A 16124-nucleotide genomic window follows, 5' to 3' on the forward strand; every position below is an offset into this window, starting at 1 on the left:
TTTTTATTTGGTGTTTCCTAAACTGTTTGATAGTAGAGTAAATAATGCATGCCCATTAAGCTTGCTGTTTATAATTTCAATAACTGAAGACAAAGAAATTGTGTAACTGGAAAATTCAACTAATATTTTCAATAAGTATAAAATGTTTTTCTGGGTGGATGTTGGTATTTATAAAAGTATCTCTGATGACTTAATTGTGTACAACTTAAGCATATTTTTGCAAGCATAGAAACTGGATAATATAGTAAATCAGCAGACTCAAAGGAAATATTAACAATTAATATTTTAAAAATACTTGAATTAAAGACCAATACATTTCCAAATGTTAAAAGCTTTTCTTGTTCTATATAAAAAGATGACAATGATACAAGCATAGCAAGCTAAGCAAATTTGCATTAAAATTTCACTTAGTATGGTTTATTTTAAATTGTTTAAAATGTGTTTAAGGTGACAAAAGTTCAAGACCTATTTTTCTACCATTTAGCATCTATTTCAAGAAGATATTTCACAACTGAACACTTGTATGAATGAGACAGACAATAAGTGGTCTATTTTAGATAGTAGTAGAGCTAGGTTACAAGTATCTGACATAAGATACAATTATATAGTAAGAAAGGGGGGCATTCTCAACTAAAACAGATGGATTTTTACATAGAAAGATGACACAGCCCTTTACACACTATTTAAAGTGAACCATTAAATTTAATTAACAATTACACTAAGATGAATTAAACATGCTCATTTAAAGCACAACTCTTGGGGGGGAGGGAAAAAGGGAGGGGGCAAGTGGGGGGAAAATGAGGGAGGAGGTAACAAGTTGAACAAGAAATGTACTCACTGCCTTACATATGAATCTGTAACCCCTCTGTACCACACTTTTGACAATAAAGAAAAAATTATAATAAAAAGATATTCCTGAGAAAAAATTCAAGAGTGGTCTCTGGTAATATCTGGAAGTGTGCTACTTCCAATAGCTTCCATCTGAGCTGAGTTCAAGAGAATGCCCAGTCTCCACAAATAAAATGTAAATAAAGGAAATGCATCAGAGAGTTGGAAGACAGTTCGGTCAAGCTTCTGAAGAAGTTTCTTGATTTCTGGGTCGTCACGATCTACACGTGAACTGTGCTCGTTGGTTTCTATTTGAAGAAGCTGCTCCAGGACCCACAAGAGGAAGAAAATATTTTCATAGCGCGTTGCATCGTAAGTGGCTTGTGCCTACAAATAAACAACAAGACCCACTAAAATTGCGGTGAATTACACTAGATACATGCCAAATGAAAAGGTGTGTTTAGTCTCTTCTTTCTCTCTGTCCCCACTTTTGGGGGAGGCCAAGAACAAAGAAGAAAATTTCTTTTATTCAAAAATTGTACAAATACGATGCTTGATGTTTAGAAAGCTTTAAGTTTTTCTCTCTGAACTTCTACACAGGTTGACAACCCTCAACCTCAAATCCAAAATGTTCCCACATCCAGCAGTTTTTGAATGAAAATGGAATAGCACGAATAGACAATTCCACACCTAGATTTATTGACAGGTCTCCATCACACTGTGAGTATTCTAAATAAACTGTTCAAAACTATCTTCTGGCAGTGTGTATAAGGTGTATGTGAAATACAAAGGAACTTTGTCTTTATTTAAGTTTTACCCCTAAGATATTTACTTACAAATACTTAAACCAACCCTCCCCCTTCCCAAATACTCTGGTCTCAAGTGTTTTGGATAAGGAACAGGCAAGACTGCTATTTCCTATTGAGATGAATCTGAGAGCACTTGGCCAAGCGTCTTACACATAACAATGTGTAAAACTTCTGTGTAAATTTTCTAATGTATCATATTCCTGTCAAAGGCAAGGATCTTGGGAGTTGACCTCAGGAACACGAATAGATGTGAAAACATCTGGAAGCAGCAAAAGGCATTGGTCAATGAGCACTCAGATATGGGCACTGAAGACAAAGAGTAGTTTCAGACAGTGTGCTCACGGGAGGTGCAAGTGTACGTTGCAGGATTTGCTTAGCATGGGTGGGTGAATGGAAAGAAAGCAAAAGGAAGAGGTAGAAGGTAGATAGTAGGTTATACACGAATCCCAATATCAGTGTAAAACCAGAAGCTGGCCTCAATATTTGCTTATTCATTAAGAAACAAACTAGAAACCCTAGAAAGTAAGAGAATGCTTATCGTCATTTTGCAGGCAGGGAAATGGGGTATCTAGGAAGTAGACACATTAGAACATCAAATCTGCAGATCCCAACCAATGACTTTTTTATACATCTTTGATTCAAAGTTCATTAAGTGTATGACAACTTGGTGGGGGGGGAAGGAAATTAAATGTGCTGGAAACATTTTGACCCTATCCATTGTAATAATCGGTACATGAAAAAACATTCTTTCAGAGCTAAAGGAACTTATTCTTCCAAAAGATGACATAATAAACAAGAGCCAAATATATGCAAATTATTGCAAATCAATAAATGCTTTCTTAAAAGGCTTAAGAAAAGCCTTACCTGTCTGAGATACGGTTGCATACTCTTCTTGCTTCAAGAAAACAGCCAGTATTATGCCACTTGGGGAACTGAGCCACTGTGCCTCCCAAATTCATGCCTACCCTACCCCCCGCCCAGCTATGGTCACTGTGCGAGGCCCCTCAGACCGGGCTCTGGGCTGCCAAAGGCCTTCTGCATCTTCCACGTAGCCACTATGAGACACATCTGGAGCCCCAGAGCCATGGCCTTTCTGAGTGCCTCCTCTGAGCTCCACTTCAGATGCCACACAGAACTGGGTTCTGCCCCAACCCAGATGGTCAAAGTCTAAGAAATCCCATTTGCAGCTTTTAGATGAGGTCACAAACAGCTGCGACATGCACAAAATCACCCACATAGCAATGAGTGTACTTGAATCCCAAGAAAGAGTTCATCAACGGCTCCAGGCCCTGTGCACCCGGGCCAGCCTCAGACCCTAGGCCCTGGCTGTGAGGAAAGGGCCTACAACGCAAACCCAAAGCCGAAGGGGCTGCCCAGCCGCACCTCCCTGGAAATGGTTTAAAACAGCCACTGGTCCTGGTAACTCCACTCAACCCCACGGGGAGCCACAGCGGTCCTCCAAAGGACCCCCCAATATTCATCAAAGCCAGACAGAAACGACGCAGCTGCACCCCCACTGGTGGCAGAACCACGGTCTGTCCCATCAGCAAATGCCCTTCCACCCCCTGCCGCCAGGAAAAAGTCAGGCCCGGAGAGCCAGGGTGAGATGATGCTCTACCAAAGGCACAGACACCAGTGTAAGGCAACAAGAAATGTGAACACGAAGGAGACATAACATGACCAAGAACAAGAATCTCTTAGTACTTGGCCCAAAGAAGTGAAGACTTACAAATTGCTTGAAAAGGAATGGAAAATAATTACTTAACGATGCTCAGAGAAATTTAAGAAAGTGTGAGAAACCACTGAATGAAATCATAGAATAAATGATGAACCATTTAACAAATAAGTCCCCAAGTTATTTAAAAAGGCAAAGAAAAATCGTAGAGATATTGTGCCCACACACAAGGAATGAAATGAAAAATACAAATGATAATGTCAACAGCAGAATTCATCAGAGAATAAAAATATTTGCTACTTGAAAAGATGCAAAGAAAAATAATGAAAACCCACGAAGAAAGTGTTCGTGACTTATGGGGCGGTATCAAAAAGGCAAATCTTACCTGGTTGAAAAAAAAGAGGAGATGGGCAAAGGGACAGAAAGCTTAGACAAACGACTCCAAAAGCAATACTTGCAAAACTGTTGGGTGTAAACCAACTAACTGAACAACTCACGGGGGGAGAGGGGAAGGGGGAGGGGGGAGGGGGGAATGAGGGAGGAGGGGACAAACAGCACAAGAAATGTACCCAAGGCCTAATATATGAAACTGTAATTTCTCTGTACATCAGTTTGAAAATAAAAATAAAATATATTCAAAAGAAAGTTCTTTGATGATAAATCCCAGGAATATCACATAATCTAAAGCAATGTCAATATTACTGGAATAAATGTGTAATATATAACCTGCCAAGCTGGGTATTGTGATGGAAAAAACTCATTGTTAATGGGTATATTCTGATGTGTCTGTATGAGGAATATTAAGTCAAATTACCATAATTATTACTTTAAAAAAAGAAATACAAAAATGTCTCAAATACATGCACAGGTTGAAATAGCCACATAACAAGGAAAAAGTTTCCATGCTCCTTTGATCCAAATGAGGCTACATCCTGGCAACTGGCAAGCAAATGGTCAAAACTAAGCATCAAAAACAGTATTATGAAAGCATCAAGGGAAAAGAAGCATATCACACAGAAAGGATTATCACTGAGATTAACTGCGGCTTGTTTATAAGCCAAGAAGTAGAGGGTTGATCTATTAAAGTGCTGAGGGGGAAACAAATAATCTTGGTGACCAAGAACACTTTATCTGGCAAAAGTGTCCTTCTGAAATAAAGAACAGATAAGGAGCTTCACAGGCAAAAATCACCAACATAACTATCTCCTAAGAGTGCTAAAGGGAAATCTTCAAACTTAAATGGGAGGGATGTAACATTGTTAAAGACACATATGTACTCATTACCTGACTTATGTAACTGTAACCCCTCTGGTGCATCACCTTTACAGTAGCAATAAAAATTATATCAGAAAAGAGAGAAAGGTATAAATATCATTGTATCTTATCTATCAATAACTATGTTGACCAAAAATGGATTATGTTCTCTAATTAAAGACAAAAGTAATTGAATACTGAAAACAAAAACAAAAGCAGTTATATTTGCTATCCATAGGAGATTGATAGCACCTTTACTCACACACAGAAACTTAAAGGGAAGGTAAAATAGACAATCCAGTCAAATGAGAAGCAGTGTTAGGCTTAAATCAAACAAAACAGGCAGACTTCAAGTCAAAACCTTTAAAATAAGAAAAATATCACTAAATGACAATAATGAAGAAGATATATATATGCATGAACATATTAGAACACCCAAATAAATACATAAAACAAATGCTAATGTACCTTAAGGAAAAGATAAGATCACTTGGACAGAAAAGTGTAAGAAAACACTGGACTTCATAATTTAAATTAAGTAGAATCAAAAGACACATATCAAACATTCAATTCAGTATCAGCAGAATACCCATTCTTCTAAAGTTCACAGGACAATTATCTGGACAAAATCATAAATTAGTTTAAGAAACAAGTTGTAATGAAATTAAGATTAAACGATACAAAGTGTGTTTTCAACTACAATGTCATGAAACTAGAAATCAGAGATACATTCAATCAATTAATTTCAAAAAAGCTTGGAGATCTACAAACACAAGGAAATTAAACATGTTCCTGGACTACAAATCTCAAAAAGAAATTAAAATACAACATCAAAACTATGATTACAGCAAAAATGCTTCAGAGACATATTTGGAGAAACTTCACTTTCACATCCCAAAGACCTACAGAAACACACTCTGCACAGTTAGTAAAAGGAAGAAAATAATAAATACTAGAGAAGACATAAATGATAGATTAAAAACAATAAAAAAGATGAATAAAACGAAGAATTCATTTTTAAACAGATGAGCACAACAAATGCTTTGAGAAGGTAGGAAAATGAATGAGAATAATTCAAATTAAAAAGAAAGCAGTAGAACAAATACTACAAAATTACAAAGGGTCACAAGAGATTTCTATACATATATAATGAAAACAGATAAACTTCTGGACACATATATACTATTAAGACTGAATCATGAAAATATAAAACATCTGAAGAGGCCAATAACAAGTAAAGAAACTGAGTCAGTAATAAGTAAGTTTCCCATCAAAGAGCATCTTAGAACCTAACTGCTGAATTCTACTCAACCACTTAAAGAAGAGCTAATAGCAATCCTTCTCAAACTCTGACTTAACGTCAAACTGGACCTAATAGCACAAGCAGCAGAACACATCCCACCAGGTGGAACACACCTGGAAAACCCTAGGTGATTTCTTGAATACCGTCAGAGACCTAACTGACTGAGCCTTCATACAGCAGGATGGCTCGATTTCTGACACACTGCCATCAGTTTATCTTCTACCTTGTTCTTTTACTGTGATAGAACCGTGAGAGGAAGGTTCTTATTCCCACCACTGGTGCTCATTACTTGATCCCACTGTTAAAACAGAGATCCCTCAAACTGGATATATTCTCCTGGGGAAATGATAATGACATAGTTTTAGGGAACATTCAGAAAGAAAACATTTATATTCATTTTTCTACTCTTGAATGGGGATTGGGAAACTCAACATATCCAAATTATTTGTTAAATAATTAAAAAGCATTCAATCTTCTTTACATGATTCTCTTTTTTCTTTTTCTTTTTTTTTTTTTGCCAGTCCTGGGCCTTGGACTCAGGGCCTGAGCACTGTCCCTGGCTTCTTCCCGCTCAAGGCTAGCACTCTGCCACTTGAGCCACAGCGCCACTTCTGGGCGTTTTCTGTATATGTGGTGCTGAGGAATCGAACCTAGGGCCTCGTGTATCCGAGGCAGGTACTCTTGCCACTAGGCTATATCCCCAGCCCCCTTTACATGATTCTCAATCCCTACTTTAAAACATGAATTCTGAAGCTCAGGCAATAAACACATAATGTCAGTTCTTGCCATTGTTTTAGCTGGAACTCAGTGAAAGTTAACTCGATATTTTTGTTTTTGGTGGAGTCTTACTATCCTTAAGGACACAGTGTTAAGTGCGTCAGCATTATTCAATTTTCCTTCTTATCAATAGAACCCAAGTTTGGTTCAGGGTACAATGGATCAATTTTTAAACAAGTAACATTCTCCAGTCTTCTTTGGGTTAACTACAAGTAAACAGGCAGGTCTTCTAATGAATGGCAGCACAAATATGTGAGAAAAAACCTTTTGCCCTTTCTCCTTCCTCACTTTTCCTGCTTGGGATGGAATAAGCATAGGTTACGTCACAGGATGCCAACGTTCCTGGGTAGATGGTACAGCCGCATCTACCCACGCGGGATGTCTGTAACTTCTTGCCAGCACATCAGACCTTCCTTCTTCCATTATAGTCTTTTAAAAATGGAATCCTGAGGTTTCATCTAGTTGGAGAAGGACCTTTAAAGGTACCAAGGCCTTGAAAAAGGTGCTGTCCTTTGTTCTCTCAGATATAGAAAAGACAGAGCTACCACAAGGCACACAGACAGCTGCATCCTTTGGTAGCAGAAGATGTTTTTAAAAAGGCACTGTACATCTGAGGTTCAGTTTGTAATTTGGGAGCTTGTATTTAATGATACATAACATGAAAATGTAACCCATTACTAAGCCCAACAATTTGGTGATTTATGTGCATTGGCCAAGGGCACGCAGTGGTGCAACATGGTGTGTAGAAACAAGCACCCTGCTGCAGAATGAGCAAAACCCAGCACGGTGTTTTTATATTGCTTCAAAAACAAGGTAAAGGAAAAAATTAGAATGGTTACAGAGCAGAAAATTAAGCCAAAGAACATAGCTACACAACCCAAATGTTAAATTAAATGTTCACTGGATATAATATACCGTTAACTTAAGTGTCTTTTGTGGTAGCTTTTGCTGGACAAAAGCAGTAAGTAAGATATAAGGAAAATGAGTCCTCTTCTAAAAGAATGAATCCAGTACAATACTTTAAGGAAAAGGTCAGTTGTCACCATGATAATTAAGTGGGAAACTTATCCCTGACTTTTAATGTTTTCTTCTTTCTTCTTTCTCCTCCTCCTCCTCCCCCTCCCCCTCCCCCTCCTTCTCCCCCTCCCCCTCCTCCTTCTGTAGAAGGTAAAGGAGGTAGTGGACTTCAGTCCATTCTTGAGGGATGAAATGAACTGTCTGAGGTATTTGCTAAGCAGCTGGCAGCTTCTGAGGCAAAAGACAAAGCACTAAGAGAACTGAAGAGTGATCGTGGGCTTAGCCAAGGCCCAGCATAAGACAAGCACCTGGCTTTGCTGGCAATGATGCTCAAGCAGAGCAAAAAAACCACAGGAAGATATCTTCTGCTGCAATCCTTGAGCCTATGACTATGCTAGACATCACAGTGCTGACACCACAGGCTCCCAGAGGCCTATTATGCTACCTTCCTTTCTTCAGCAATCGGAGTATTGAAGTCATACGAAGGCAGTGTAAAATTCTGATCAGAGCAGGGTGCAGGTAAATAGGAAAGATTGCCTGGCAATGAAATGTAAGCCACAGCACCAAGGGAAAAAGACGTATAGACTACTACATGATCTTCTGATCAAAGAGCCAGGCAGAGAAGAATGAAAAAAGGACATAATGGGTATCAATTGATTTTTCTTATTTAGAGAATAGTATGTTTGTCTGCTTAAAGTGTGGAATCCTGGAGATTAATTCTAGGGAGATTTTGTCTGATTTTTGAAATATCTTATCTAAAAAATAGCAAAACTAGTAGTATTTTTTGGTTTGATATTACACCTAATTCCCTGTGGGCAATAGTTCAACAAGAATGCAAGGCTGAATCTACATATAGCCACAAAAGAAATATAACTGAAATGTTTCATTATGAGACTTGCTTACAAGTATTTTTTTCATTAGTAAGTATGAATAACTTTGCCTAGATCTTTCCCGAGGCTGAAGTTTATGTGATAAGAATTAAAGGGGAATGTGGACAAGAAGCACACAATGGACAGCACGATGTGCATTTGTCTTTGAAAGACAGGGCGGGGACTCCCGGGAGGACACAGGAGCCAGAGGCCCTTGCTGGATGAGGTCTCTGAGGGTAAGAGTTCCTGACTAAGCAAGGAACACTGAGTGATCTGGCAGAGACTTTCTTTTCTTTCTATTTCCTTTATAGAGGAATGCAGTATATTACAAGAGTCTAAAGCTGGAAATCCTTTCTTGTACTTTTCAGAAAACATGAAACAGTTATTGATCTGATTTTGCTTATAGTAATTTTTGACAATGCAAACTAGATATTTCATTTATTTATTTATTTATTTGTTTATTTATTTTTGCTTGTCCTGGGACTTGTACTCTGGGCCTAGGTGCTGTCTCTAAGCTTTTAAGCTCAAGACTTGTGTTTTACCACTTGAGCCACAGCTTCACATCTGGCTTTTCGAGGTTTAATGGAGAGAAGTTTCGTGGACTTTCCTGCCCAGGCGCCTGGCTTCAAACTGTGATCTTCAGGTCTCAGTCTCCTAAGTAGATACGATTTCAGGCACCTGGCAACTTTAACTCTTAGTAACAGAAACTACAAAAGTCAGCACAGGGCTCCTGGACTCATCAACATTTGCTAAGTACTTAATTCTTTGTGGATGAATGCAGGTGAGGGTATTTGGCACTGTACAATGCATGCATTTGTGTGTGTAGCTCTTTTCTCCTCTCTGTCCTGTCAAAAATACATATGGTGTCTCCATATGTGATCAACCCAAGGCGCAGGGATTCAAAGATAACACAGTACCTAAGCTATTGGTGCTAAGAGTACAGCTGAGGACCCCATACCCAAATGCTTGGGACCAGATGGTCTTTTTCATATTTTGGAATATTCATAAAAATAATGAGATAACCCAGGGATGGACTAAATCTGAACACAGAATCCCTCATATAGATGGACATAAGTGTTTATATCCATATATATGTATATATATATTCCATATATATATCATACATATAATTATTGTTTATCCTGCAGGTCTGATTTTTTCCTAGATAGGAAGGCAGGATTCTTCAGGAGAGATGGCTTCAAGGTTGTAGTGTAGGTAAAATCTGTTTGGCGACTATCACCACACTACCTGTCTATGCTTGGCATAAAAGCAGAAATTCCTCATATATAGACATACATATACAGGCACATATATGTATATACATACATATAAGTATACATATATGTATATACATACATATACAGGCATATATATGTATATGTATGTATATATAAGCAAGTACCTTATATACATAATCTGAAAGTGATTTTATGGGGCAGTTTTAGTGTTACTGTATTTTGGCTATAACCTGTCACATGAAGTCCAGGTTTGAAATTTTCTGCTGGTGCCATCAAGTTAGCATTCATGAGTTTCATATCTGGGTGCATTTTCGGTTTTAGGCTTTTGTATTAGAGAAGCTCCATCTGCACCTATCCATGGAGACAAGGAAGCAAATAAATAATGACAACATGAACTGAATGCTACAGGAGTTAAACAGAATTCTAAAGGTAGAGACACTTGGTGGAGAAGATACTAAATGGCAGATGCTAAATGTTACACTCCAGGTTTGATTCCTCCTACATAGAAAGGTAGGATTCTTTCAGGAGACTGACTGCATATTGTAGCATAGCTAAAACCTTTTTGGCTATGACCAAAGAGCCTGTGTATGCTTGGTATAAAAACAGAAAGGCAAGGAAAAGCAGAGAGATTAAAGAGAGACTAGGGAATAAAGTCATTAGTGCCTAAAGAATTCACTCTATCCTGTGCTCCAGTTTTTTCCAGGACACTGGGTCTAGTCTAGACTGGTAGATGTCACAGTGGGCCAAATTAGCTTTCTATGTTTATAAAATCTTAAAGAAAGTGCTTGATTCCATAAGGACTAATGGCTTAATGTTTAGTTCCCTAAAGAAAGGCACAGATAGACAAGAGGAAGCAAGCAAGCAGTGCTTTGTGAAGAATAAGCATTGTTTCCATAAGTTAACCCACTCCAGGCACATAATTAAGAGCAATTTCCCTAAACAAAAATCACAGCTGGTGCAATATCTGCACCTGCTATCTGTTAGAAACAGGTATTCATTTGGCCATTATTGATAGTAAACAAATGTCTAAGCAGCCAGAGGGTAAGAAAAAGGAAATACTCTTTTTAAAAAAGCTATAGGAAAAGATGATCTAAGATAGTTTTGAAACTTGCCCAACCAGGCAAAGGAAGGAGCCAGTTTTGTCAAAGTCAGCATCAGTAAATGCACAACCAGGCAAAAACTGTACGTGAAAATCCTTCCCTAGGAACTGTGTAGCTAAGCTTTAAAACATTTACCAAAGTGTGCAAGAAGTATACGTATGAGTGTGTGTGTGTGTGTGTACATATATGTGTATATATATATTACATATATACTTTTAAAAGAGCACTGTATCTAAAACCCAAGATTATTAAAAAGCAGTTAGGTATAGGCATATAAGTGACCAAATTCTTTCCAATAATTGTGTTTGGAAACCAAAAGAAAAATCTAAATGCTCTCAGATAATTTACTAATTATGCCCCAAAGGTAGAAATTAAAACTATGCATTTTCACCTTATCTTCCATATTTCAATATGTATCACCACTTTTTCAATAATATAATTTTATCAGAGTCGATATCAAAGCCTAGGTGAAATTGTATAACATGATAAAGCAGGGAAAATAAAAAAGTTATACATTATTTACAGTTACATTTTGCTTTGTTTCCTTTTTACAGTTGACTCTCAAATTGTCTGTTTATAAAATTAACTTTTTACAGTTACAAAGGACATGCAGTAAATTCATATGCTGTAGGTACTTAATTTTGTCTACTTAAAACTTGTTTATGGGGCTGGGGATATAGCCTAGTGGCAAGAGTGCCTGCCTCGGATACACGAGGCCCTAGGTTCGATTCCCCAGCACCACATATACAGAAAACGGCCAGAAGCGGTGCTGTGGCTCAAGTGGCAGAGTGCTAGCCTTGAGCGGGAAGAAGCCAGGGACAGTGCTCAGGCCCTGAGTCCAAGGCCCAGGACTGGCCAAAAAACAACAACAACAACAAAAAAACTTGTTTATGGCAGAATATAAAACTATGCCCCCGAATCAGTAGACTTTCTGTATACCAACCGGGGGCAGATAGGGAAATAAGAACAATTCCACTCACAATAGCAAAACACATGAATAAAACCTAATCAAGTTGTCGAAGGAACTCTTCAGGAAAAATGATAAAACTCGGAAAAAAAGTAATTGAAGATGACAGCAGGAGCTGAAAAGATAACCTATGCTCATGGAATGCAGAATTAACATGATAAAAATGGCCATATTGCCAAAGGCGATCTACAAATTCAATGCAATACCCATCAAAATCTCAATGTCAACAATCCAATCGTCATATGGAATCACAAAAGACCCCAAATAGCCAAGAGAGGTTGGGAGTATATCCCAAGTGTAGACTATAAGCTTTTCTAGGGAGCAACTTGGTACTGGTACCAAAACAGATCTGGAAATGAATGGAAAAGACTAGAAGTTCTAGAAATGAACTCAAACACCTACAGCTATCTGATTTTTTTTTTTTTTACAAAGGAGCCAAACATGCATACTGTAAAGAAGACAGCTTTTTCAATAAATGACATTGGAAAAAGTGGACATCCATATGCACACATCCCGTCTCTCATCTTGTACTACTGTCAATTCAAAGTAGACAAAGGGCCTCGATGTAAGAGTTGAAACCCTGTAACAACTATAGGGCAACACTAGGACTTGTTGGGATAGTCAGAAACTTCTTGTGCAGAATTCTGAGGGCTCAGTAAAGGGGAGAGTTCCGACAAATGACAATGCATTAAGTTCAAAAGCCCTACTCAGCAAAGGATATATAGTTCCTAAGCTAAAAGATAGTCTATAGAATGGGAGATCTTTGCCAGCTATACATTTGACAAGGGTCTAATAACCAGAATAAAAAATGAGTTTAAAAACTTAAACTCCCAAAGATTCAATAACTCAATATAGGCAAAGGAATGAAATAACACTTTCCAGAAGCAGTAAAAATGGCCAAGACATCTCTAGTCATAAAGGAAATGCAAATAAAACAGCATTGAGATTCCATCTCACCCTAGTAGAAATTCCATCTTTAACATTATGAACAGCATATGGTGAGGCTGTGGGGAACGGAACTCTGCTACACTGCAGTGGATTAGTGCAGGCACTGTGGGAGGCAAGGTGGAGAAATTAAACATACAACTATCCTAGGATCCAGGGATACCACTCTTGGTATTTATCCAAAAGACTGTAAGTCAGAAGACAATAAAGGCACTCATGTTCACGGCTGTACTGTTCACCACAGCCAAGTTATGGAGACAGACCAGAGGCCTGCAACTGATGAATGGATCAAGACATTGTATGTGATATATACATATATGTGTGTATGTGCGTGTGCACATGGATATATCTGTGTTATAACCATGTGATATATCACAAATATGAAATACACAATACAATATATATTATGTATGATATTATATATAATGTAATTTTCTTCATCAGGAAGAATATTATGTCATTTGTAGGAAAATGGATGGATCTGGAAACATTCTGTTAAGTGAAGTGAGTCAGGCTCAGAGAAACAAGAGTGTATGTTTCTTCTCATATGCATAAGTTAGATCAAAATATGAACATAGGAAAACATACACAAGGCCATGTGCGTATCTATACGATCAAACTGACTAAAGTACAGTATATGCAGGGTAGAGTTCCTTGTTGTAAGCCTTTTGAATAATTAAGAGTTTAACAAAATGAATTCCAGGAAGCTGAAAGATGTCTTGTCTGAGGAGAGTTGGTATTAAGAAACATGTGTGTTGGATAGAGAGGAGGATGGGAGGACAGAGGAATGGTGGGAAAATATAGTTACAATAGTCAATGCATATAACTGAAACAGATGGAGAACTATCTCTCTATGGAGACATATTAAACCCCCAATTTTGTTGCCTGATGATACATTTGTAAAGTTTTTAAGAGAAAAATTCTGTACATAATACAAAATAAATTCTTATAAGGAACTAGATAGACTTCAAGGTATAAGTTTTTCTGTATTAACTACTTTCATTACCTCTTAATACTAAGAAACTGCTGGAAAAATTCAACTACTACACAGCAAACAATTGGCCCTAAAGAGAGCTATCTAGAGGGACAGCAGCTGATAACAACAAGGAGTGAAGAACCCAAGAATTTAGCTCACTGTTGCGTGCATTAGTTCATCCCTTCAATAACATTTCTTCTATAGCTAATGCCAAGCACAGCTTACACAGAGATCACAAGGTAATGAAGAAGTATGGCTTTATATCCTTTAGGACTCACATTTCATGGTCAAAAGACTTATGCAAACAGTCAAATTATGCAATACAAATTGTAGGAGGGTTGTGTAGAAAGTGGTGTCAGAGTTCTTGCTGAATGACACCATCAAGAAAACCATGAAGAGTGCACTCAGTAAGTAATCACAACGAATTCTACACCAATTATTTTGGAAATGTAAAGCAACAGAACTTTAGATGCAAAACACATTTTAGAAAATTCAAATGTTAACTTAAATGCACTGAAAGCAATCAGGAAAATATCCTGGAATGCATATTAGTACACAAGTTAACAATCACTTTGCTTTTCAAATATACACTGCAATGCTAAAATCATGCAGTGTGAGATGCCATATTTATAAGAGAGAACAATTATTTTCCCCTATGCTGTATGAAACTAGACATATGCCTTTTCAATAAGCATTGATTAAAAAATTCACAAGAAGTTTAACACTTTTCTTAATTCTATGACATGACAGGAAATTACTGGTCTGGAGAGAAACTGTGGGAACTCGCTCACACCGGCTTCCCTTCGGTCAGAAGTGCAGGTGCTCTGGCATGTGCAGAGAGGCCAGTCCTGCTGGCACTGCCTTTAACCTGCCGTGCCTGTTCTAATTCTGGGTGGTAATCATGGGAATTGAACTGAATGGAGTCCCCTAGTGAGTCTTGAAGCAGAGGCAATTTTGTGAAGGGATGCAAATGACTTAAGGAAGTTGGGAGAGTATAAAACATGTTTTTACAAGACTTTCTTTTCATATTTCACATTTTAATGGCCTCAAACAATGCTCTCTAATTAGCTACTCCCATGCTGTTTAAAACCCTTACCCTTCTTCCAGCTAAAAGTCTTTCAATTAGAGCAGAAGATGGCAAAGGGATTCGGGAAAGGAGATACTTAGAAGAAAGGTGTGCGGAGTCGGGAGACAAGGCCGACATATCTGCCATTTACAGACACTGACCTCAGCTCTTCCCATTAAAACCAAGGTGCCAAATCCAACTAGCTATGTGATTGAATTCATGATTTTCTACGAATCTGAGCTAGGTAATTAGTTAACATATTAAATTAGGAACCAGAAAGAAAAACTTCAACTTTCTTTTGCAGTGATTTAAAAAAAAACCAATTGAAATGTGAAAAATGGTGCACTTTAAGACATATTTTGCTCAATATCAGAATAGGGGCTCTTTCGGAAAATGGTTCTGGAGATGGAGAAGGTGAAGCACCGTGGTTACTGTTAACTTTCACCTTGGAGGCATCAGTTAAGTTAAAATTCTGAGCAACTATTAGCCTGGTGCACAAATTTGAAGATGAAGTACTTTTTTGTTTGCTCATGGGGAGTTACTGTCCCACATAATAAAAATGACTGACATGTAGTTAACATACAGGCAAATAATTAAAATACTTAGAAGCAAAGTACATTAGTTTTAAATGTTAAAAAAAAGTATGTGTTCATATTTATCTTACATCACCAAACATACTTATTCCAAAGAAATAAATCATTTAAATTAATCATTGAGTGAAATCATCTAAATCAATAATGTAAAGCATTGCTGTGGCCGCATCATCATTTTAATTAAATTACACATACGGCTTGATTTTGTACATGTAGCACTAATTATGTCAGTTGCACAACTAGACCATCTCACTAGGATGAACGAGTCACGTAGAAAGCCTCCTGCCCAGCTCTCTGGCAATGCTTGGTTGAGGTCTAATACTCTAGGAAGCTTTCAGGCATTTTCTCCATGTTGCTGCGGCCTGAGCATAGCCGCACAGGCAGCCTGCTTCTCAAGTGTGCAGTGGGGGATGGGTAGCGTGTTCTTTCATAACCAGCGTTGCTCAGGAGGCCAAGAACACTGCATTCAGTTCTTTGCAGGCTCAGAGCACGCACAAAAAGTGACTTGATGCTCAAACTTGTATGCTTAACATACGTCTTTGGGAAAAACCAAATGTTCTTCTGATTCCTTTTCTGCCAAATCGAAAAAGAACACATTCTTTATGCAAAATGACATAAACACCAAGTCCTGTAAGTGATTTAAAAATAACCGCAAAATACCAGTTAAGAATGAAAAAAAATATAGACATTGAATACAGCATCCACAG

At 37.8% G+C, this 16124-nt stretch overlaps 1 protein-coding gene across 1 annotated transcript; it reads right to left on the reverse strand.

The window, feature by feature from the left end:
• Positions 1–927: 927 nt before the first annotated feature.
• On the reverse strand, positions 928–14962 carry Mei4 (meiotic double-stranded break formation protein 4). Its single transcript, XM_048354703.1, has 2 exons — positions 14855–14962; positions 928–1215 (listed from the first exon to the last, which is right to left on the reverse strand). The coding sequence occupies exons 1-2, from the start codon at positions 14960–14962 to the stop codon at positions 928–930; spliced, it is 396 nt and encodes a 131-aa protein (XP_048210660.1).
• Positions 14963–16124: the final 1162 nt, after the last annotated feature.

Source organism: Perognathus longimembris, chromosome 9 (assembly GCF_023159225.1).
Source record: "Perognathus longimembris pacificus isolate PPM17 chromosome 9, ASM2315922v1, whole genome shotgun sequence".
Taxonomy (NCBI): Eukaryota; Metazoa; Chordata; class Mammalia; order Rodentia; family Heteromyidae; genus Perognathus; species Perognathus longimembris.

Coding starts and splice junctions, on each gene's coding strand:
- Mei4 (XM_048354703.1), bottom strand. CDS start 14,962: ATGTCGGCCTTGTCTCCCGACTCCGCACACCTTTCTTCTAAGTATCTC. Junction 1,216..14,854: donor GACTTTTAGCTGGAAGAAGG/GTAAGGGTTTTA, acceptor GTTTATTTGTAG/GCACAAGCCACTTACGATGC.